Genomic DNA, 22,551 nt, shown 5'->3' with positions numbered 1-22,551 from the left:
TATTGAAATGTTAGCCCATGTTTTCAAATATCGGCTAATACCAATATTGCATTTTGAGGTCAACATCAGCCCATACATAAAATACTTTGGAGGTTTTGAAAATTCATTGTTAACAATGTGTGTGAAAAATGTATTGAATTTTTATTTTATTCTTATTTTTCTATTCTAAACCAATAGTTTCGATTGTATTCAAATGTCCTTTTATTGTGAATGCATCACCCTTTACAGTGCTCTTAACCCATTTAGACCCCCATCTGAAAATATGTTGTTCCAGGGACCCCCCAGGAGCAACGATTAGAGTTAAAAAGGTTTCACGCTGTGAAAGAATATATATTCAAAGATTTGCACCACAAAGTAAGTCTATGCCATAGACTCGATGGTACATGATGTGTATTGAAATCAGACACCTTGACGTCTCTCCATGTTGCAGTTGGCATACAGTCTGAGTCAGGATACACAAAGCAGCAGCAGATACAGTTAATTAAACACAGTCTGAGTCAGCATACACAAAGCAGCAGCAGATACAGTTAATTAAACACAGTCTGAGTCAGGATACACAAAGCAGCAGTAAGTACAGTCAAATAAACATCTACTGATTCATGAACTTGGACACATCATCAGTGTTGTAAACCTGGGATCGTTGGGTGTTTCTGCGTCTTACAACAGACACCCTCCTCCATGAGACCCGACCATGGCTGATCAGACCCCGGCCTGTGTCCTAGTGGCATGCTACACTACAGCCCCCCCACTGTCTGTCCTGTGTCCTAGTGGCATGCTATACTACAGCCCCCACTGTCTGTCCTGTGTCCTAGTGGCATGCTACACTACAGCCCCCACTGTCTGTCCTGTGTCCTAGTGGCATGCTACACTACAGCCCCCCCACTGTCTCTGTCCTGTGTCCTAGTGGCATGCTACACTACAGCCCCCACTGTCTCTGTCCTGTGTCCTAGTGGCATGCTACACTACAGCCCCCACTGTCTCTGTCCTGTGTCCTAGTGGCATGCTACACTACAGCCCCCACTGTCTCTGTCCTGTGTCCTAGTGGCATGCTACACTACAGCCCCCACTGTCTCTGTCCTGTGTCCTAGTGGCATGGTACACTACAGCCCCCACTGTCTCTGTCCTGTGTCCTAGTGGCATGCTACATGTCCCCACTGTCTCTGTCCTGTGTCCTAGTGGCATGCTACAGCCCCCACTGTCTCTGACCTGTGTCCTAGTGGCATGCTACAGCCCCCACTGTCTCTGTCCTGTGTCCTAGTGGCATGCTACACTACAGCCCCCCCACTGTCTCTGTCCTGTGTCCTAGTGGCATCAGCATGAATTTGGACACATCATCAAGACTTGTTTACATCAGGGTCCTCCATTTTCAATTCATCAATAAATCTGTATATTTCTGTACTGCAGGAAGTATACAGAAGAAAGGAGGGAATGGAAAGAGCTGGATTAGCTGGAGTTAGAATAAAGGGAATATTGGTGTAATTTATTTGCTATAATACAATTCATATGATGCATAGGATTTATTATTTTTTTGCACATTTTAAAACAACACATTTGGAACACATTAAGCCTAGAATCAAGCCTTCCAGGATCCTGGTGAATCATGACCATAAAACCTCTGATTCTGTCAATAAATGAAAAACGCTAAACAAAGAGCATTTATTAAATGTAGTAAATCATATAATTAAATATGCAATCTTGTTGTTTGTTTGCATGTTTTCTCAGAATCAGAGGTGTTATGGTCATGACTCACCAGGATCCTGATGGATTGATTCTATAGGCTCAGAATAATTGATATAAATAATATTTAGCTCCCATAGAGATCTATTCAAATATTATTTGAATAGATCTCTATGGGAGAGTAATCAGCTCTATAGCTGTTCCATAGCTGCTCCCCACTGTGTTACACTGTACTATGCGTCCACCTAGTGACCGTTCATGGTACATGCACCGTGCACGCTCCTAGGCTCCAGCAGGGCAGAGCCACAGAGAGAGTTACGACATTGAGGGGGCAGAAAACAGCCTGGTCACGTGGTTCATGTTCTCGCGCGAGCCCATAGACTCCAATGCATTCCGTAAACTACCGGATGTCCCTTTTCAATAGAAGCCTATGTAGAAGAGCTGCCATTGGACTGAAGCCCCGTGACGTGAACAGAGTTGTCGTAACTCTGTCTTAAAGAGCTAGTGCTCGTGCGCACAGCCCTTGCACAGTAGTAGGCCTATGTGCGCTGAACTGCGTTCACACACAGCTAGCTTTTAGCCTGTTAGCAGCGTTGTTTGAAAACACAATAATAATAATAGTAAAAGGTTTGAAACGGTTTGAAAACAGTGTGTGTTCGTTAAGCAGCTCAACGCTGAAACACAGCAGGTAAGATGAACTGATTCACTTTATTTTATATTATTGACTCATTTTTAACATGGAACAACACGACGAGTATTTCTCTCATATCTGCTTGTTGGTTATAAATGACCCTAAACAAGCAGTAGTTAATACTAGCAGCAGCAATAATATTGTAACTTGTTATAAACAAACAGTAGTTAATACTAGCAGCAGTAATAATATTGTAAGTCGCTTCTCCAAAGGGAGATAGCTCTCTTCTCTTCCCGAGAGAGAGGTGCGGGGCAGAGCCATGTTGGGCCCTTTCTGAAACCAGTCCATTGACTTGAAGTGCTCTCGGGAGGTTCCCTCGTCTGGAAGTGCCCCTCCAGCTGAATCAAGTTCCCTTGATTAGGGTGCTGGGTATAAAAAAAACTGTTTGGAAATACACTCGCCCTCCTTGTGCAGAAACGGGAAACAGACACCATTCGTTGCCAAACTTGCCATGGTTACCATTGATTGAAATATTTATTAACAGTTTGTAGAATTACAGTACATTTTAAGCACAAACTCAATACAGAAACTGTCAACTGTGAGTGGACGACCCAATCAAGCATTACACTTGTTTACAACAGGGTCCACATTGTTCAATTCATCAAAACATTTAGAGACATACAAATAGACACTTCTATGTAGTCAAAGAACAGAACAGGAATTCATCATATATAAGCAAAAAGGGAAAAGATACATACAGTGAGGGGAAAAGGGGGGGCGGTGGGGGGGATTCAGATTTTACAGAGGCCAGTTTCGAATTGCAGCCGTCTGTAGGTGCCCTTTGAGAGCGGTTTTGAAGGAGTCAAGGGATTCACATGTCTTAATGACTGTTGGTAGGGCGATCATGCATTTTGCACAGTTATATTGCATTGCATCGTGTATGTTTGTGTGACATGTGGATTTCATTATTATTATGGGAAAAGGACATACAGCGTGACTCAAAAATGTCATATACATCATTGTGTTAAAAGTTGTTTTGTTTGTGTGGTTTCATTTATAGTTTTGGTGAAAAGCCTTTGTGAACATCAGTTGGAGCGTTGTCTATTCTGCATCAGATGAAGATTGTTTAGGAGGAGTTTATTTATCATTTATTTGTGGTGTTACTTACTTACATTGTAGGTTTGGTTTCCATTGCTGACAGAGAGCAGGGCTGCACAAGGCAATCGAGTCTAGATCGGCACAGACTCTCTAGAGGGCTTTATAAGCCAATTCCACTCATATAAACTATACATCTATACTAATATGTATAGTATAGATGTATAGTTTATATGTATAGCTTCATTATATAGATATTCCACTGTTACTTTCTTAGCTTACGCATGTTTCTTGATAAATGTTTTATGTGATGTATTCCCATGCTTTTTTGTTCTTGCTTAATGTAAGTCGCTCTACATTAAAAACGCATTGGTTACTTTCACCTTATTCACTTTACACCATTGTTCCTTGTGTATTGTTGTATTGTCAATTGTTGTTTATGGGGGATACTGTACAGTAAATGTGGTTAATGATTAACCACCTATTTAAGGCAATTCTGAATCCATTCCATCCACAATAAACACTCCTTTGGGCTAAAAACGGCAATAGCCACTTGCCCAATGTGCTGACCTCATCACATTTGTCTGGCTGTTTTTAGCCCAAGGAATCTAAACCCCAAATCTAATGCTTGGAATTGATTCAGAATCATGAAAACCCCCTTTGAACACATGGCACATCATGCAACATCTTGCCGTATATAGGTAATGTATATGTTCACATATAAACCCCTATCTAAATACAATTCTCAATACCGACAGCAGGTCAGCAAGTGGACTCATTAATTATAGGCAATATTTTAGAACGATTTAACACATTTCCCACTCCCCACCCCTGGCTGCCCGGACTATAGGTCTCCGGTTATTAAAGTCCTTCCTTATTCACTTGATTTCAGACCGGAGTCCAGACTGCAGGTGAAGATGAACTCTCCAGACTCAGCCAGGGACGTTTATATTCAGGTGAGACACTATACAGGTGAATAAGGAAAACAAGTTAACTTAATTTTCAGTAGCACCGAAGAGACGACTTTAGGACGGTACCCCCCGAACCTCAAATGACGTCAAATTGTAGGCTCTACAGCGCCGAACCGACTTTTATTCGGCTCTAAAATAGGAGTATGAATCGGCCCTAATAGTGATAATTAATAAAGGAGCACCGAGTCTGACGTCAATATTGGTAGAGGGAGCTATAGGTCTGCGGGTTCATGTACTTTTTATCTGCATTGTAATTCCCATAGGGTTTTTCATTTTTCAGATCGCCTCATATAAGAACTGTTTAAAAATAAACAAATCATCCCGGCCATTTCACTCATTTGGATATGAAGAATCGACTGACTACAAGAAACCAGTCAAAACTATAGGAACAGACTGTATCAAATAAGTGACTGCAGGCTGTCGTAAAGACAAGGACAGTTTGTTAAATTATTTTTAAATTCATGGATTAATAAAGAAAGTGATGAATGAAAAAAATAATAACATAGGCCTATGATTATTATCAATAGATATATATATATATCCATTATCCAGCAATATGTGCACCACCTTGAAATAGCCGATCTATAAGCGACGTCCGTGTTGTGAGATTGTAGATCGGGTACTTATTACCAAAAGTAGCCGATCTACAAGCTCTGCTCACAATAGGCTACGTTTGGTGTGAAACAGCAGTCCAATTCCAATAAATTACTATCTAGGCCTACATAATGAAGTTTTATTATGTATCGCAATTCAATTAAATAATGTTAGATAACATATATTTTTTTATGGCAGGAAATAATGAATATTAATACAACATATTTCCGTGACACCATTAACCCATTTTGGTGTTGGCATCATGTCGTGCTTTAGCTATTGAAAAATAGCAGATCTACAAGTTCCCACCGAGTGGCGCGCTACGAGCTTGTAGGTCTGCTATTTTTTTGAAAAATCGAAGAGCGACTGACATAGAAGACATTTTTTTAATCTGATCTCAGTTCAGAATGAAAACTGTCAGGATGTAGAAGACATTTTTAGAATCTGATCTCAGGTCAGAAAGGGTAAATGTGTCTCACATGCATGTATTTAGCCTACGTTTGTGATAATCTCGCAAATATATTCTACAGCAAGCAACTGATTCCTCTCCTAACGTTATGCGCTGGGGCCTGGGTGATGCAATGAATCGGATTAGTAATACTATTGCAAATGAATAGTTTTATTATAAATGAAATGAAACAATTGCAAATAAATGCACGGATGTTTTGTCGGTTCGATATCCGCCAGGGAAGAAAAGACCACCGCTCAACGTTATTTCAGCTCCGGTGGGTGGTCACACCGCTCAACGTTATTTCAGCTCCGGTGGGTGGTCACACCGCTCAACGTTATTTCAGCTCCGGTGGGTGGTCACCTGACCTCGCCACCGAAAAGACTATGAATGAGCCTTAAGAGAGTGTCGCAGTCCCGCCCCCTCGAGAGACCCGGAAAATAAATCGCCGTTCATTTTCCCTCATAGGCTTTTCGTAAAGTATTTATTTAAAGACGGTTACGCCGCGGACAAAGACAACTCGGATCGTGACAACTTGACAAACCATGACAATGAACACAATGTCTCGGGCCGATCAAATCGTTAGAAAGAAGAAAATAAAGGCAGGAGACACCACTATTTGTTTTGTTTTTCTTCTTATAAATTATTTGATCGGCCCCAAAACATTGTGTTCATTGTCATGATTTGTCACGATCCGAGTTGGCTTTGTCCGCGGCGTAACCGTCTTTAAATAAATACTTTAAGAAATGCCTATGGGGAAAAATGCATTGGGTTTAATTTCCTGGGCCACTCGTTGTTCTGAAAGGGGGAGGGACTGCGACGCTCTATAGCTATCACAATGAAACTTCTCCAGTTGATTACTTATATTAAGACTACGATTAATGTACGTTTTCTGAAATTATATGTTTAAATATGCAAATTAAGCATTATATGCACTCATTTAATAAAATGTGATGTAAATCAGGCTATGAATGATATATCAACAAACCATTCTGTAAACTTCTGCAGAATATAATTATGAATAAGACTGGAAAGTTTGGTGTATGTGAGTGCAACTGAAGTGGAGACTTTTTTGTCCCAGGTATGAGGAAAACTCATTTTGAGAAAAAGGCCTTTAAAGATTTGTATTGTAAAATTCCAAAACGTTATATTTGAAGCCACTATTTTGAGACAAAATATCTCATCCAAACCTTGGCAACAACATATAATGCCATATATCATTGGAAAGGTCTGGACCTCTTTGTACCAACAACTAATCATGAAAATAGAGGGTGGTTTTTCACCCAGCAAAACGAGCTGTCATTGGCAAAAATAAACATCTAAATCTGTATTTTTGCATGTTTATTTTGCACATCTAAATCTGTATTTTTGGATGTTTATTTTGCTTTCGTTTGAAAGAAAACATGTTTAGGAAGCAAAATAGCACAACATCTCAAAATTGCAAAATCATGATTTCACCTGCCATGTCTCGCCTTAAACAGGAAGCTGAAGACGTTTGTATTAAACAGGAAGCTGAAGAAGTTTCTATTGAACAGGAAGCTGAAGACGATTCTATTGAACAGGAAGCTGAAGACGTTTCTATTGAACAGGAAGCTGAAGACGTTTCTATTAAACAGGAAGCTGAAGACCAGCCACACCTCAGTAAGTTTCATGTTCTCTTCCTTTCTTTAAAGGAGTAGTGAAACGGAAATGGCATTTTATTTTGAAGTTTCAGCTTGTCTAACTCTATGCTGGAAACGCTGGCTCTGAAGTTTCTGAACCAATCAGAGCATTGCATCCCTCCAGGCTATGGGTCCTAATACGTCTGTCTCTACTGTGACGCTCTATCTTTTACATAGAGAAAAAAGATGGAGTGCCACGATTTTCTTCCACCTTCCAAAACATGATCGTCAGGTATTATTACAATATAAGGAGGGAGAACGTTTTCCAAAAAGTGTTGGTGAACCTGAACTGAAGCCGCACCTACAGCTGTAGTTGTAGGGGGAGGGGCTGATAGTGTGATGTCACTATATTACTGTTTATTTCATTGGCCCGTTTGACTGTCAAGGGTTCAGCCACCAGGAAGAAACCCTAAATACAAATGGCGCAAAGCGTGCATGCTGTGCGGCCCCGCCCCCACACAATGATTATACAGCTGTGGCCCCCTAGTGGCCTAATCTAGTTGAATAGAGCGTCGCAGTCCCTCCCCCTTTCAGAACAACGAACGGCCCAGGAAATGAAAACGCAATGCATTTCCCCATAGGCAGTTCTTATTTAATTTATTTAAAGACCTTTTAAGCGTCGTACGAAGCCAACTCTTGTCGTGACAAATCATGACAACACACAGAATTTTTCGGGCCAAACAAAGAATTAGAACGTAGACAAAAACACTTCTTTTGTTGTTTTTCTTCATTGTAATTATTTGTTTGGTCCAAAATATTGGCTCGGCTCTCGGTTCGGCTCTCGGGTATTCGGTTCCGGATGGACCCGTGCTGCCCTCTACTACCCGGACACAAAACTGCACATTGCTTTTTTTGTATTTTGCAAAAATAAATTCAGAACAGTAATAAGCTGTAGTTGGTAACTGTTTAGTCAATCTTATCTTGGTAGGTAATGGCTCATTTAGTACATGGAACATGGACGAAGAATGGTTTTACATTTTAGGAATCCAGTGTTGACCATAATGTTATGTTTCTGCTTCTAGACATCCTGCACATGTCTTCCCACTGCTCTGAGGTTGAAGTTCAACTTGAATCTGACACTGAAGTCACTGAAGACAGTGATGATTGGGAGGAGACCAGTGAAGACGATGATGACGAACGGCGTGACAAGAGTTTCAGGGACTCGGGATCCCTGAAGAAGCACCAGTATGTCCACACTGGAGAAAAACCTTTCCAATGTAAACATTGCGACAAGAGTTTCAAATATTCTAGTGCCCTGAAGTCACACCTTCGTGTCCACACTGGAGAAAGACCTTTCCAATGTAAACATTGTGACAAGAGTTTCTGTTTGTCAAGTGGTCTGAATATCCACCATCGTGTCCACACTGGAGAAAAACCTTTCCAATGTAAACATTGTGACAAGAGTTTCATATTCTCAAGTTATCTGAAGCGACACCTTCCTGTCCACACTGGAGAAAAACCTTTCCAATGTGAATTCTGTGGCAAGAGTTTCAGTTTATCTCAGTTCCTGAAGCAACACCTTCGTCGTGTCCACACTGGAGAAAAACCTTTCCAATGTAAACATTGCGACAAGAGTTTCAACTGTTTAAGTGCCCTGAAGTCACACTTTCGTGTCCACACTAGAGAAAGACCTTTCCAATGTAAACATTGTGACAAGAGTTTCATTCATTCATCTAGCCTGAAGGATCACCTCCGTGTCCACACTGGAGAAAAACCTTTCCAATGTAAACATTGTGACAAGAGTTTCAGTGTGTCAAGTGCTCTGAATATCCACCATCGTGTCCACACTGGAGAAAAACCTTTCCAATGTAAACATTGTGACAAGAGTTTCAAATGCTTAAGTGAACTGAACAGCCACCTCCGTGTCCACACTGGAGAAAAACCTTTCCAATGTGAATTCTGTGGCAAGAGTTTCAATCAGACATGTCATCTGAAGTCACACCTTCGTGTCCACACTGGAGAAAAACCTTTCCAATGTAAACTTTGTGACAAGAGTTTCAAAGATTCAAGTTATCTGAAGTCACACCTTCGTGTCCACACTGTAGAAAAACCTTTCCAATGTGAATTCTGTGGCAAGAGTTACAGTGTATCTATTCTCCTGAAGCTACACCTTCGTGTCCACACTGGAGAATTCCAATGTCAATTATGTAACAACAGTTTCAGAAATTCATTTGAACTGAAGAAGCACCAGCGTATCCATACTGGAGAAAAACCTTTCCAATGTAAACATTGCGACAAGAGTTTCAGGATCTCATCTGGCCTGAAGGTTCACCTCCGTTTCCATACTGGAGAAAAACCTTTCCAATGTAAACATTGCGACAAGAGTTTCGGGCACTCATCTCACCTGAAGGATCACCTCCGTCTCCACACTGGAGAAAAACCTTTCCAATGTAAACATTGTGACAAGAGTTTTACTAGATTATCTTCCCTGAAGGATCACCTCCGTGTCCACACTGGAGAAAAACCTTTCCAATGTAAACATTGTGACAAGAGTTTTACCACATCATCTCAGCTGAAAATACACCTTCGTATCCACAGTGGAGAAAAACCTTTCCAATGTAAACATTGTGACAAGAGTTTCAGTAGGTCAGATGAACTGAACAGACACCAGTATGTCCACACTGGAGAAAAACCATTCCAATGTAAACATTGTGACAAGAGTTTCAAAAGTTTAAGTAATCTGAAGCAACACCTTCATGTCCACACTGGAGAAAAACCTTTCCAATGTAAACATTGTGACAAGAGTTTCAATCAATCAAGTTCCCTAAAGACACACCTTCGTGTCCATACTGGAGAAAAACCTTTCCAATGTAAACATTGTGACAAGAGTTTCAAATGCTTAAGTGAACTGAACAGCCACCTCCGTGTCCACACTGGAGAAAAACCTTTCCAATGTAAACATTGTGACAAGAGTTTCATAAATTCAAGTAATTTGAAATCACACCTTCGTGTACACACTGGAGAAAAACCTTTCCAATGTAAAACTTGTGACAAGAGTTTTACCACATCATCTCAGCTGAAAATACACCTTCGTATCCACAGTGGAGAAAAACCTTTCCAATGTAAACATTGTGACAAGAGTTTCAAGGTCTCAAGTAATCTGAATGCACACATTCGTGTTCACACTGAAGAAAAACCTTTCCAATGTAAACATTGTGACAAGAGTTTCAGTGAGTCAAGTAACCTAAAGACACACCTTCGTGTCCATACTGGAGAAAGACCTTTCCAATGTAAACATTGTGACAAGAGTTTCAGTCAGTCAAGTTCCCTAAAGACACACCTTCGTGTCCATACTGGAGAAAGACCTTTCCAATGTAAACATTGTGACAAGAGTTTCACTCATTCAATTCACCTGAAGGAACATCTCCGTGTCCACACTGGAGAAAAACCTTTCAAATGTAAACATTGTGACAAGAGTTTCAGACAATCAAGTTCCCTAAAGACACACCTTCGTGTCCATACTGGAGAAAAAACTTTCCAATGTAAACATTGCGACAAGAGTTTCAGGCACTCATCTCACCTGAAGGATCACCTCCGTGTCCACACTGGAGAAAAACCTTTCCAATGTAAACATTGTGACAAGAGTTTCAGTCAGTCAAGTAACCTAAAGAAACACCAGCATGTCCACACTGGACAATAAAAAATATGTCTACTCTAAACAGTGAGACCTAATTTAAATAACTCGGTCACTTGCTAAAACAAAAAAGTTCCTGTCTGTCTTGGATTATGGAGACATAATCTATAGACATGCAGCAGCATCCACTCTTAAATCCCTAGAGACTCTGTTTATCACTCATCGATTAGGTTTATTACGGGTGATAGCTATGGTACTCACCAATGTATCTTATATAACAAGGTTAGATGTTCCTCCCTGACAGAGAGAGGGAAACTGCATTGGCACCTGTTCTTGTATAAAGCCATGCTTGGAGATTGTCCTAAATCCATCTCTTCTTTTCTAAAGTACACTCGCACCCGGTCAAGTAGTTTCCCCAAATTCAAGGTACCAAAAGTTAGCTCTGAACGTGTGATTTTTGTTCTCCTGCTATTATGAATTGATTACATAGGGCCTGAATGGAATTGTTTCGCAAGGACTTTTTTTTTGTGTTCTCCCTTTTGGAATCAGTATTTGACTGAACTGTTTTTCATGTCTAATAAACTATTCAATAGAGGCCTCCATTCTCCTGATCTTTAGTTTTTCTCCTCACGTTAAACCCTTAAAGGACAACTTTGGTTGTTTTTCAACCAAGGTTCATGTTTTAGGTTATTAGAGAAAGTAAAAGATGAGTGTTATATATATATATATTTTTTGCTGCTTTCTTTCATTTTAACACTTTTTTTAGCGTTTTTTTGGCAGGGGGCGGGGACATTCGAACAAGTTGGTAAATGTAATTGTTTTACCAAATTGTACAGCAATTTCTTAATTATTGTTTTCTATAGTCCTACTAGACCCCAGGAAATTACATCTGGCCACAAAAGATCACAGGATCTATTGAATGTGAAGATGAAGGTGACAAACTGACATTTTGGAAAACAGTGAATTTTATTCCAAATACTTCACAGATTCACAGTTATTGAAATGTTAGCCCATGTTTTAAAATATCGGCTAATACCAATATTGCATTTTGAGGTCAACATCAGCCCATACATAAAATACTTTGGAGGTTTTGAAAATTAATTGTTAACAATGTGTGAAAAATGTATTGAATTTAGATTTTATTCTTATTTTTCTATTCTAAACCAATAGTTTTGATTGTATTCAAATGTCCTTTTATTGTGAATGCATCACCCTTTACAGTGCTCTTAACACATTTAGACCCCCATCTGAAAATATGTTGTTCCAGGGACCCCCCAGGAGCAACGATTAGAGTTAAAAAGGTTTCACGCTGTGAAAGAATATATATTCAAAGATTTGCACCACATAGCGCAGCACCCGGTACCACGCTACGAGCTTGTAGATCTGCTATTTTTCAATATCTAGTGTGTGTTAAGCACACTGCCTTCCTTGTTGAAATGTACAAATAAACATGCTTACTCTAACGGGCAAAGCAGTGCTGTGACTTCATTACACTGTTTAGTAAATCAACTCATAAATCAAAATATTATTATTAGACAATGAATCAATTTGTATATTTATTCCAGAGTACATTTGCCTTTTATGATCCAATAGAATAACAGAATAAAGTAAGTCTATGCCATAGACTCTATGGTACATGATGTGTATTGAAATCAGACACCTTGAAGTCTCCAGGTTGCAGTTGGCATACAGTCTGAGTCAGGATCAGGGGGGCAGTCAGACAGATATTTTGTGAAGCCACTAAAGAAATTAAAGTTCATATAATGGCCTGTTGTGGCGCTGTCATTGGGCTCAAAAAAACCCATAGCCCCATAGAAGTCCATGTATTTGGGCCCAACTTCACCTAGACTGTATTACCTTAATAAACATGGTCATGAATACTTTTTGGAAAATTATGGTCCCATTTATATATATTTTTACCATAAGGTCGTGCATGTTCTGAGTGGTGTGGCTACCGTTACAGTCTATGAACGGGATCCCCCACCCACTCGAGTCAAAATAAAAACCAACGAAGAAGAAGGGGGGAAGTCCCGCCTCGTTGTCTGGGCCAGCCAATGGGCCAGCTGGGCCCAAACGGATCTAGAAAGATGGCGACTTCCATTGCAAGGACTGACAGGCTTCATTTTACGTTCATGTTAGACCCGCGGAACGCTTTGTCCATATTTTTTACAGTCTATGGTCAGGATACACAAAGCAGCAGCAGATACACTTAATTAAACACAGTCTGAGTCAGGATACACAAAGCAGCAACAGATACAGTTAATTAAACATCTACTGATGCATGAACTTGGACACATCATCAGTGTTGTAAACCTGGGATCGTTGGGTGTTTCTGGGTCTTACAACAGACACCCTCCTCCATGAGACCCGACCATGGCTGATCAGACCCCGGCCTGTGTCCTAGTGGCATGCTACACTACAGCCCCCCCACTGTCTCTGTCCTGTGTCCTAGTGGCATGCTACACTACAGCCCCCACTGTCTCTGTCCTGTGTCCTAGTGGCATGCTACACTACAGCCCCCACTGTCTCTGTCCTGTGTCCTAGTGGCATGCTACACTACAGCCCCCACTGTCTCTGTCCTGTGTCCTATAGTGGCATGCTACACTACAGCCCCCACTGTCTCTGTCCTGTGTCCTATAGTGGCATGCTACACTACAGCCCCCACTGTCTCTGTCCTGTGTCCTAGTGGCATGCTACACTACAGCCCCCACTGTCTCTGTCCTGTGTCCTAGTGGCATGCTACACTACAGCCCCCACTGTCTCTGTCCTGTGTCCTAGTGGCATGCTACACTACAGCCCCCACTGTCTCTGTCCTGTGTCCTAGTGGCATGCTACACTACAGCCCCCACTGTCTCTGTCCAGCTGGAGTTAGAATAAAGGGAATATTGGTGTAATTTATTTGCTATAATACAATTCCTATGATGCATAGGATTTATAATTTTGGAACAACAACATATTGTAGGTTAATCTAATTTAACAAAATAAATCATAACAATCAAACATAAATAATACAACAATGGATACACAGTATAAATGAAAACGTAAAAATACATATTAGTAGAAATGTAAAGTGAATGTGTATAGTGTGTGTGGAAGAGACTGACATTGAATTGTTAGATGTGATTCATCAAATGGTTTTAAGTTTATATTTAAAATGATTTAGTAAAGATAGACTTTGAAAACATCACAGTAAAGAACACAGAAGTGGGTTTTCTGGACCCACTAAAAAATCGACCATTCATTTTCCCCCAAAAAATATCAATTATTTTAAGCCTAGAATCAAGCCTTCCAGGATCCTGGTGAATCATGACCATAAAACCTCTGATTCTGTCAATAAATGAAAAACGCTAAACAAAGAGCATTTATTAAATGTAGTAAATCATATAATTAAATATGCAATCTTGTTTGTTTGTTTTCTCAGAATCAGAGGTGTTATGGTCATGACTGATTGTATCTAGGCTCAGAATAATTGATATAAATATTTATCTGCCAGAGATCTATTCAAATATTATTTTAATAGATCTCTATGGGAGAGTAATCAGCTCTATAGCTGTTCCATAGCTGCTAACCACTGTGTTACACTGTACCACGGCTCCCCCTAGTGACCGTTCATGGTACATGCACCGTGCACGCTCCAGGCTCCAGCAGGGCAGAGCCACAGAGAGAGTTACGACATTGAGGGGGCAGAAAACAGCCTGGCCACGTGGTTCATGTTCTCGCGCGCGCCCATAGACTCCAATGCATTCCGTAAACTCCCGGATGTCCCTTTTCAATAGAAGTCTATGTAGAAGAGCCGCCATTGGACTGAAGCCCCGTGACGTGAACAGAGATGTCGTAACTCTGTCTCACTTCTAATATGGCTCGGCAGCAGCAGGACTAGTGCGCATGCGTACAGCCATTGCGCAGTAGTCCTATGTGCGTTCTCACAGCTAGCGGTTAGCCTGTTAGCAGTGTCGTTAGAAAACACTTTAATAATAATAATAATAATAATACCAATAGTAAGCGGTTTGAAAACAGTGTGGTCGTTAAGCAGCTCAACCCTGAAACACAGCAGGTAAGATCAACTGATTCACCTTGTTTTTACTACATTTATCTTTTATGTTATTGACTCATCTTTTAACATGGAACAACACGACGAGTATTTCTCTCATATCTGCTTGTTAGTTATAAATTATTCTAAACAAGCAGTAGTTAATACTAGCAGCAGTAATAATATTGTAACTTGTTTTAAGAGCACCTACGCACGGCTGCAATTCAAAACTGCCCCCCTTTTCCCCTCACTATGGGCTATATCTAGCGCCACCCCTTATCCCTAAACTAATTTGCTATTCTTTACTATTTATTAAAAACCTTTTAAAATCGTTCAAATAGCTGATCTACAAGCTCACAACGTGTAGATGGTAGCTCGGCTAGTTGAACTATTTTAAAATGTTTTTCAAAATAGTAAAAAATGGCGAATACGTTTAGGGTTAAGGGTGGCGCTGCGTCACATGGTGATCTTTAAATAAGAGCCTGCCTAAATACCGCTAGGTTGAACTCTGCTAATAAACAAACCGCAGTCATTTACGTTCAGACACTGACGTCACGTGACGTCTAGAGACGATGGTCACACATTTCTGCAGGTCACCAATGTCACCGTGACGTCACACCGCCATGCAGGACTGACCGAGTGGCTTTGGAATTCAGCTCTAAGAAGAGACGGTGTTCCAGAAGCTTCATTGAAATCGACACTTTTCAAGTACAAAATGAGTATTGATGCTCCTGAATGGCTGAACACATTGTTATGATGTCTTGTTTGTGTTCAGAGTAACATTATGGAGTGGTTTGGAAATGCTATGTTAGCTAGCGGCGAGCTAACAAAGGACTGGACGTGTGGTCAGCTAGCATTAAGCTACCGAGATGGTTTTCATTGATTTAAGTGTTTATTAACTGTATGCAGAATAGGTACATGTCAAGCATAATACCTCAATGCTAAAACTCTTAACTGTGGACGACACTGAGATATAGCCTTACACATTTGGGAGCCCTGTTGTGTGACACGACGAGCTTGTAAACAGTGACTTCTCCATGGCATTACACACTACTTTATTCACTTAGAATGGTGGAGATTTGCTCAGTTCATACTTGTGCCGTAACCCATAACAGAAGGACTTTAGAAGGAAGGATTGTATTGTCTGAACTTTCTATCAAAACAATCCAGCATCAAGCTAATGACGGCGCACAGAACCGTGGATGCATAACAGCCAAGCACTCGTCATTAATGAAGCCACATAACATTTATTGAATCTATGAGGTTTCTATTTAATTGGATGTCTAGCTGGTCATGTCTTGATTTTATTTATATATTTATATACCACTATTAGATATAATTGTAATCCATCTACAACATAGTAGTGAGCTTACAGATCAGCTATTTTCAATGAACAGATTTAACAGATTACAAGTCTCTAAAAAAGAAATCACCTGATCTACGTTGTATTGTATGTTGTTTAAGTGTTCTTGATTAATGTATGAATTGGTTTAAATTGACACCTAGAAAATATTCAAAACAAATATAATAGCGTATATATATTAAGTATATGAAAGCCAACTAATGCTTGGAATGGATTCAGAAACCCCCTAGTTTGACACATCACATGCTACTTTAATAAAGCATAATTAAAAGTTGCCGTATATAGGTAATGGTATGGTCACATATAAAACCTTATAAAATGCATTGCTCAATACCGACAGCCGGTCAGCAAGTGGACTCATTAATTTAAGTATTTTTAAAGTGTATAGGCAATACTTTAGGCCAATAAAAACACATTTCCCACTCCCCACCCCTGGCTGCCCGACTATCGGTCTCCAGTTATTAAAGTCCTTCCTTATTCACTTGATTTCAGACCGGAGTCCAGACTGCAGGCGAAGACGAACTCTCCAGACTCATAAGAACTACAATACCCATGATGCATCACTCCCAGGTGAAGATGCACTCTCCAGACTCAGCCAGGGACGTTTCTATTAAACAGGAAGCTGGAGACGTTTCTATCAAACAGGAGGCTGGAGACGTTTCTATCAAACAGGAAGCTGAAGACGTTTCTATTAAACAGGAAGCTGAAGACCAGCCACACCTCAGTAAGTTTCATGTTCTCTTCCTTTCTTTAATATGTCTGTTCTGTGGGGCTGCCACAATGTCTTATTTTCACTGTACAATAACAATGGAAAACTAGAAAATATTGTTCCTGTAGAAACAATTGGTTGGGCTCGCGGCAAGCCATGTTTGTAGTAGGAATTAGTGATGGGAGATTAACGGCAAACACATCGGTATCGGCCGATTGTTTTTAGATTAATCGGCATCAGTTTGATTAATCAATCAGCTGAATTAATCTGTTCGACTAATCGGTCTGTCTTTACAAATAAACAAGCCCAAAGTAACAGCTTGATCAGATCTACAAGCTCACAATATTAAATATAACGGTGTTTAAGTTAAAACTGACTTGCCTAAGCCTGCAGTGCAGACACCCTGTTACATGTATTTTTCAGAATGGATAAAATAATGATCATTTTTCAATACAGGATGAGATCATATCGATATCAGTTATTGGCAATAACGGCAATTAATTACATGGATGTCGATATCGTCAAATGTCTCATCGGCACATCCCTAGTATAAATAGTACAAATTCAGTTTGACTTGGTCTGTGTGTTGTGGTTAGTTCACTAAGTATAGTGTTTAAGTACAGATGGTCTAGATTTGCCTCCTCCGGCTAATCAGATTGGGAGCACCCGTTTCCATTCTCCTAATTGTCGTCTGTTACACACCTGCTTGCATAGCTGATGGTAGTCAGGGGGTGGAGGGGTGACGGTTGTGGGGTGCTCCCCCTGGCTCAGGGGGTGGAGGGGTATGGGGGTCAGGAGTGATGGGTGTGGGGTGCTCCCCCTGGCTCAGGGGGTGGAGGGGTATGGGGGGCAGGAGTGATGGGTGTGGGGTGCTCCCCCTGGCTCAGGGGGTGGAGGGGTATGGGGGTCAGGAGTGATGGGTGTGGGGTGCTCCCCCTGGCTCAGGGGGTGGAGGGGTATGGGGGTCAGGAGTGATGGGTGTGGGGTGCTCCCCCTGGCTCAGGGGGTGGAGGGGTATGGGGGTCAGGAGTGATGGGTGTGGGGTGCTCCCCCTGGCTCAGGGGGTGGAGGGGTATGGGGGTCAGGAGTGATGGGTGTGGGGTGCTCCCCCTGGCTCAGGGGGTGGAGGGGTATGGGGGTCAGGAGTGATGGGTGTGGGGTGCTCCCCCTGGCTCAGGGGGTGGAGGGGTATGGGGGTCAGGAGTGATGGGTGTGGGGTGCTCCCCCTGGCTCAGGGGGTGGAGGGGTATGGGGGTCAGGAGTGATGGGTGTGGGGTGCTCCCCCTGGCTCAGGGGGTGGAGGGGTATGGGGTCAGGAGTGATGGGTGTGGGGTGCTCCCCCTGGCTCCAGTGAGCTTGTAGATAAGATATTCCCAATGGTTTACACCAGAGGTGCCCAACCGCCGGTACATGTCCCACTGGTACGCGAGAAGGGAATCCCATATCCCAAGTGGAGTTCTTTTCCGATACCGATACTGGTATCGGATACTCGGGTCGATACTAGCCTAAAGTACTCGTACTCGAGTATCTGAGCCGGGCCCGATACTTTGAGACGAGTACTACAACATTCAATTGACACTAGCCGGCTGAACGCTCAATGCAACGGGAGCTAGTCTGACCCAACACGGCAGCAACATGAGCAAAGCGCCCAAAACGGCTGATCTACAAGCATGAATGACAACTGACACGTGTAGAAGGGAGATCCATCGGCATCTATGTTTATATTCGGCGGGCGACACTATCGGATGAATTAATTAACATTTTGATGGTTATAGTTGTCGTTTCTACTTGTAGCAGGAGCACATTAAAAGTATTTATTTCATTCATATCAGACCACCAGGTCCAAAAAAAGTACTCCATGAAGTGTAGATTTGTGTCTGTGTATATTCAGCGGGCAGCATTATTAGATTAATAAATGAGCATTAATGAACCTACATTGTGATTCTCCACTCGTCTCGATGCAGCCGCAGTTCATTAAAAGTTATTTCCATCAGACGAGTTCCAACAAAGTAATCCGTGACTGTATAGGCGGATAGGGGAATCTTCTTGTAGTTAAACAAAAAACAAGTTACAACGTCCTTAAAATCCTTATAAAGATATAAAAGCCGCAGTTTATTTTGCCGTAAAGAAAACTGGCATGTGTTTTTCTTTGCAACAGCACCCCCACCCCTCCCCCGCACAAGTGCAGGGAGTCAATTCAATTCAATTCAATTCAAAAGGCTTTATTGGCATGAGAAAACATACGTTTACATTGCCAAAGCAGAAAGAACAATACAGCAATACAATCAAAACAAAAACGATGTACTTTGAAGGTCAGAATCTTCAATATATCAACTTATATGTACCAAGATCACTCGATGCAGGTATAGTGCACGTATATACACAATGATTAGTCTTTAGGGTGGTTGTGTTCCATTTGATATCCTTCTCCTATCACAGCAACTCACAAATCTTGCTGCTGTGTTTGCACATTGTTGTACTTCGCCCAGCAGATATGGGAGTTTTTTGTCATTGGTCATGTTTTCAAAATCTCCGTGTGTGGTTGTAATCTGTGGGAAGTATGTGTCTCTGATGTCTTGGTACAATGGACAGATGGTTAGGAAGTGTAGCTCGGTTTCCACTTCATTTAGTGTGTAGTGGGTGCATAGTCTGTCTTCTCTCGGGAGTCAGGGACCATAGGTGATTTATTTTTGCCTCGAGCATAATGAAAGAAAGGCACCTATACAAGATCAACATTTTTCTTTCAAAACGATGATAATACTAGTGTGTTACTGTGTTTGAATGTATGGTTTGAATAGAACAAAATGTTTCATTGCTAATAAGAAAGATAAATAACATTTTGGATTTTTTTCTAAATCATTTCATTGATTGATTGATTGAAATATTTATTAACAGTTTGCAGAATTACAGTACATTTCAAGCACAAACTCAATACAAAGACTGTTAACTGTGAGTGGAAGACCCAATTAAGCATTACAACAGGGTCCACCTTGTTCAATTCATCAAAACATTTAGAGACATACAATATATTACTTCACACTAGAAGTAGGTCGGGAGTGGCTTATTGTCAGTATGATCCGGTAACACGCAGGAGGCTATCCCCTTCACAATGCGCTAGACACCTGGGAGATGGATTCTGAGGTGGAGCGCCACACCTACCATCAGCTCCCAGTACTTCCCGCACGACTTGCTGCACCAAGCTGTGCTACTCATACGCTGAGTTGGCGGTGCCCGGGATCGAACCCATGACCTTGTGGTCCAAAGGCGAGAGCTCTGCCGACTGAGCTGCCCGGACACAAAACTTCTTCACATTACTTTTTTTGTATTTTGCTAAAATGTTTCAGAACAGTAATAACCTGTAGTTAGTAACGGTTTAGTCTTGGTAGTTAGTAGGTCATTTTGTACATGGAACATGGAAGGAGAATGGATTTACATTTTAGGAAACATCATGTTATGTTTCTGCTCCTAGACATCCTGCACATGGTTGTGTGTAAAGAGGAGGTTTCTCCTGAACAGGAGAGGAGCCCCAGTCTGCTCCAGGAGGAACCAGAGCCTCCACACATTAAAGGGGAACAGGAGGAGCTTAAAGAGGAACAGGAGGAGCTACTTCAAAGACCAGAGGAACCTGTTGGGTCAACGTTGACCTTACTAGCAGTGAAAGGTGAAGAAGTAATTGATGATGATGATGAAGAAGAACACATATCTTCCCACTGCTCTGAGATTGAAGTTGAACTTGAATCTGACACTGAAGTCACTGAAGACGGTGATGATTGGGAGGAGACCAGTGAAGACGATGATGACGAACGGCGTGACAAGAGTTTCAGGGATTCGGGTTCCCTGAAGAAGCACCAGCGTGTCCACACTGGAGAAAAACCTTTTAACTGTGAACATTGTGAGAAGAGTTTCAGTGTGTCAGGTAACCTGAAGAGACACCTTCGTGTCCACACTGGAGAAAAACCTTTCCAATGTAAACTTTGTGACAAGAGTTTCAAATCCTCAAGTCATCTAAAGTCACACCTTCGTGTCCATACTGGAGAAAAACCTTTCCAATGTAAACATTGTGACAAGAGTTTCAGTCAGTCAAATAACTTAAAGCAACACCAGCATGTCCATACTGGAGAAAAACCTTTCCAATGTAAACATTGTGACAAGAGTTTCAATCTCTCATGTCATCTAAAGTCACACCTTCGTGTCCACACTGGAGAAAAACCTTTTAACTGTAAACATTGTGACAAGAGTTTCATAAATTCAAGTAGTTTGAAGACACACCATCGTGTACACACTGGAGAAAAACCTTTCCAATGTAAAGATTGTGACAAAAGTTTCAGTTATTCAACTAGCCTAAAGACACACCAGCATGTCCACACTGGAGAACAACCATTCCAATGTAAACATTGTGACAAGAGTTTCAATAGTTCAAAGGATCTGAAGACACACTTTCGTGTCCACACTGGAGAAACATTGTGACAAGAGTTTCATAAATTCAAGTAGTTTGAAGACACACCTTCCTGTACACACTGGAGAAAAGCCTTTCCAATGTAAATATTGTGACAAGAGTTTCGGTGTTCAGATGACATGAACAAACACCAGTATGTCCACACTGGAGAAAAACCTTTCCAATGTAAACATTGTGACAAGAGTTTCAATGTTTCAAGTTATCTGAAGAGACACCTTTGTGTCCACACTGGAGAAAAACCTTTCCAATGTAAACATTGTGACAAGAGTTTTAGACGTTCAGATGATATGAACAGACACCAGTATGTCCACACTGGAGAAAAACCTTCCCAATGTAAACATTGTGACAAGAGTTTCAACAGATCATGTCATCTGAAGAGCCACCTTTGTGTCCACAGTTCTCACAGGACAATAAAAAGATCTACTTTAAACGGTGTGACCTCAGTTTAAATAACTCGGGTCACTTGCTAAGACACCATTGCATTCACACCATGGGGTAAAAAAAAGAAAAGTTTCCAATATGTGTTCCTGTCTGTCTTGGATTATGGAGACATAATCTATAGACATGCAGCAGCATCCACTCTTAAATCCCTAGACTGTTCATCAGTCATAGATTAGGTTTATTACGGGTGATAGCTATGGTACTCACCAATGTATCTTATATAACAAGGTTAGATGGTCCTCCCTGACAGAGAGACGGAAACTGCATTGTATTGTATAAAGCCATGTTTGGAGATTGTCCTAAATACATCTCATCTGTCCTGAAGTACTCCCACACCCGGTCAAGTAGTTTCCCCAAATTCAAGGTACCAAAAGGCTTATGTGGCCCTAATACATGGAATGACCTTCAAACGACATTGAAACTGACAATTGGAAAATGCTGTTGTGAAGTAGTAACTGTTAAGTCGTTTTAAAACCTTGGTGAGCATACAGATCCCCACAATATGTAACTGTTTTTAGATCGTTTTGAAATTTGTCTTGATCTTTTTTTTTGTAAACTTATATGTAATTCACATGTATATCTTTTGTTTTTCTTTTCCTGATCTTCTGATGTATTGTGATGTTTTTTCTATCTGATATTGTATTACTCGACGACACTGAAAATGAGTTTGATTACTCAGTGTCATTTTGAGAATAATCAAAACTTGAATGAATGAAAAATGAGCTCACTGGGAGGATAGACAAGGACAATGTTATGGATTATTATACTGCTCCTATATTTCAAAACAAATATGGGTAAATTCTCCTTCTACAGCACGGCCACCCAGACATGGAATGGCCTGACCCCTTCCCTCAAAAAATGCAGATCACTTACATCTTTTAAAACAGGCCTGAAAGTCCAC

At 41.1% G+C, this 22,551-nt stretch overlaps 2 protein-coding genes across 2 annotated transcripts in view; one reads left to right on the top strand and one right to left on the bottom strand.

The window, feature by feature from the left end:
• Positions 1 to 22,551, bottom strand: part of ctsz (cathepsin Z) — a 471,668-nt gene that overhangs the window by 160,766 nt on the left and 288,351 nt on the right. The gene's annotated exons all lie outside the window — the stretch shown is intronic.
• Positions 2,326 to 11,704, top strand: LOC308335519 (uncharacterized protein). Its single transcript, XM_080792573.1, has 4 exons — positions 2,326 to 2,365; positions 4,296 to 4,359; positions 6,898 to 7,057; positions 8,100 to 11,704. Exons 2-4 carry the CDS (start codon positions 4,321 to 4,323, stop codon positions 10,715 to 10,717), a joined length of 2,817 nt encoding a protein of 938 aa, XP_080648699.1. The 5' UTR covers positions 2,326 to 2,365; positions 4,296 to 4,320; the 3' UTR covers positions 10,718 to 11,704.

This window comes from Protomyctophum bolini (genome assembly GCF_963924005.1).
Source record: "Protomyctophum bolini genome assembly, chromosome: 20".
In the NCBI taxonomy this organism is placed as follows: Eukaryota; Metazoa; Chordata; class Actinopteri; order Myctophiformes; family Myctophidae; genus Protomyctophum; species Protomyctophum bolini.
This window is presented reverse-complemented; position numbering and strand designations above follow the sequence as displayed.

Bases quoted from the DNA above. Each gene is read 5' to 3' on its own strand.
- LOC308335519 (XM_080792573.1), top strand. From the start codon at position 4,321: ATGAACTCTCCAGACTCAGCCAGGGACGTTTATATTCAG. The intron at 4,360-6,897 runs GTGAGACACTAT...CGCCTTAAACAG, and splicing joins CCAGGGACGTTTATATTCAG to GAAGCTGAAGACGTTTGTAT. The intron at 7,058-8,099 runs GTAAGTTTCATG...TTCTGCTTCTAG, and splicing joins TGAAGACCAGCCACACCTCA to ACATCCTGCACATGTCTTCC.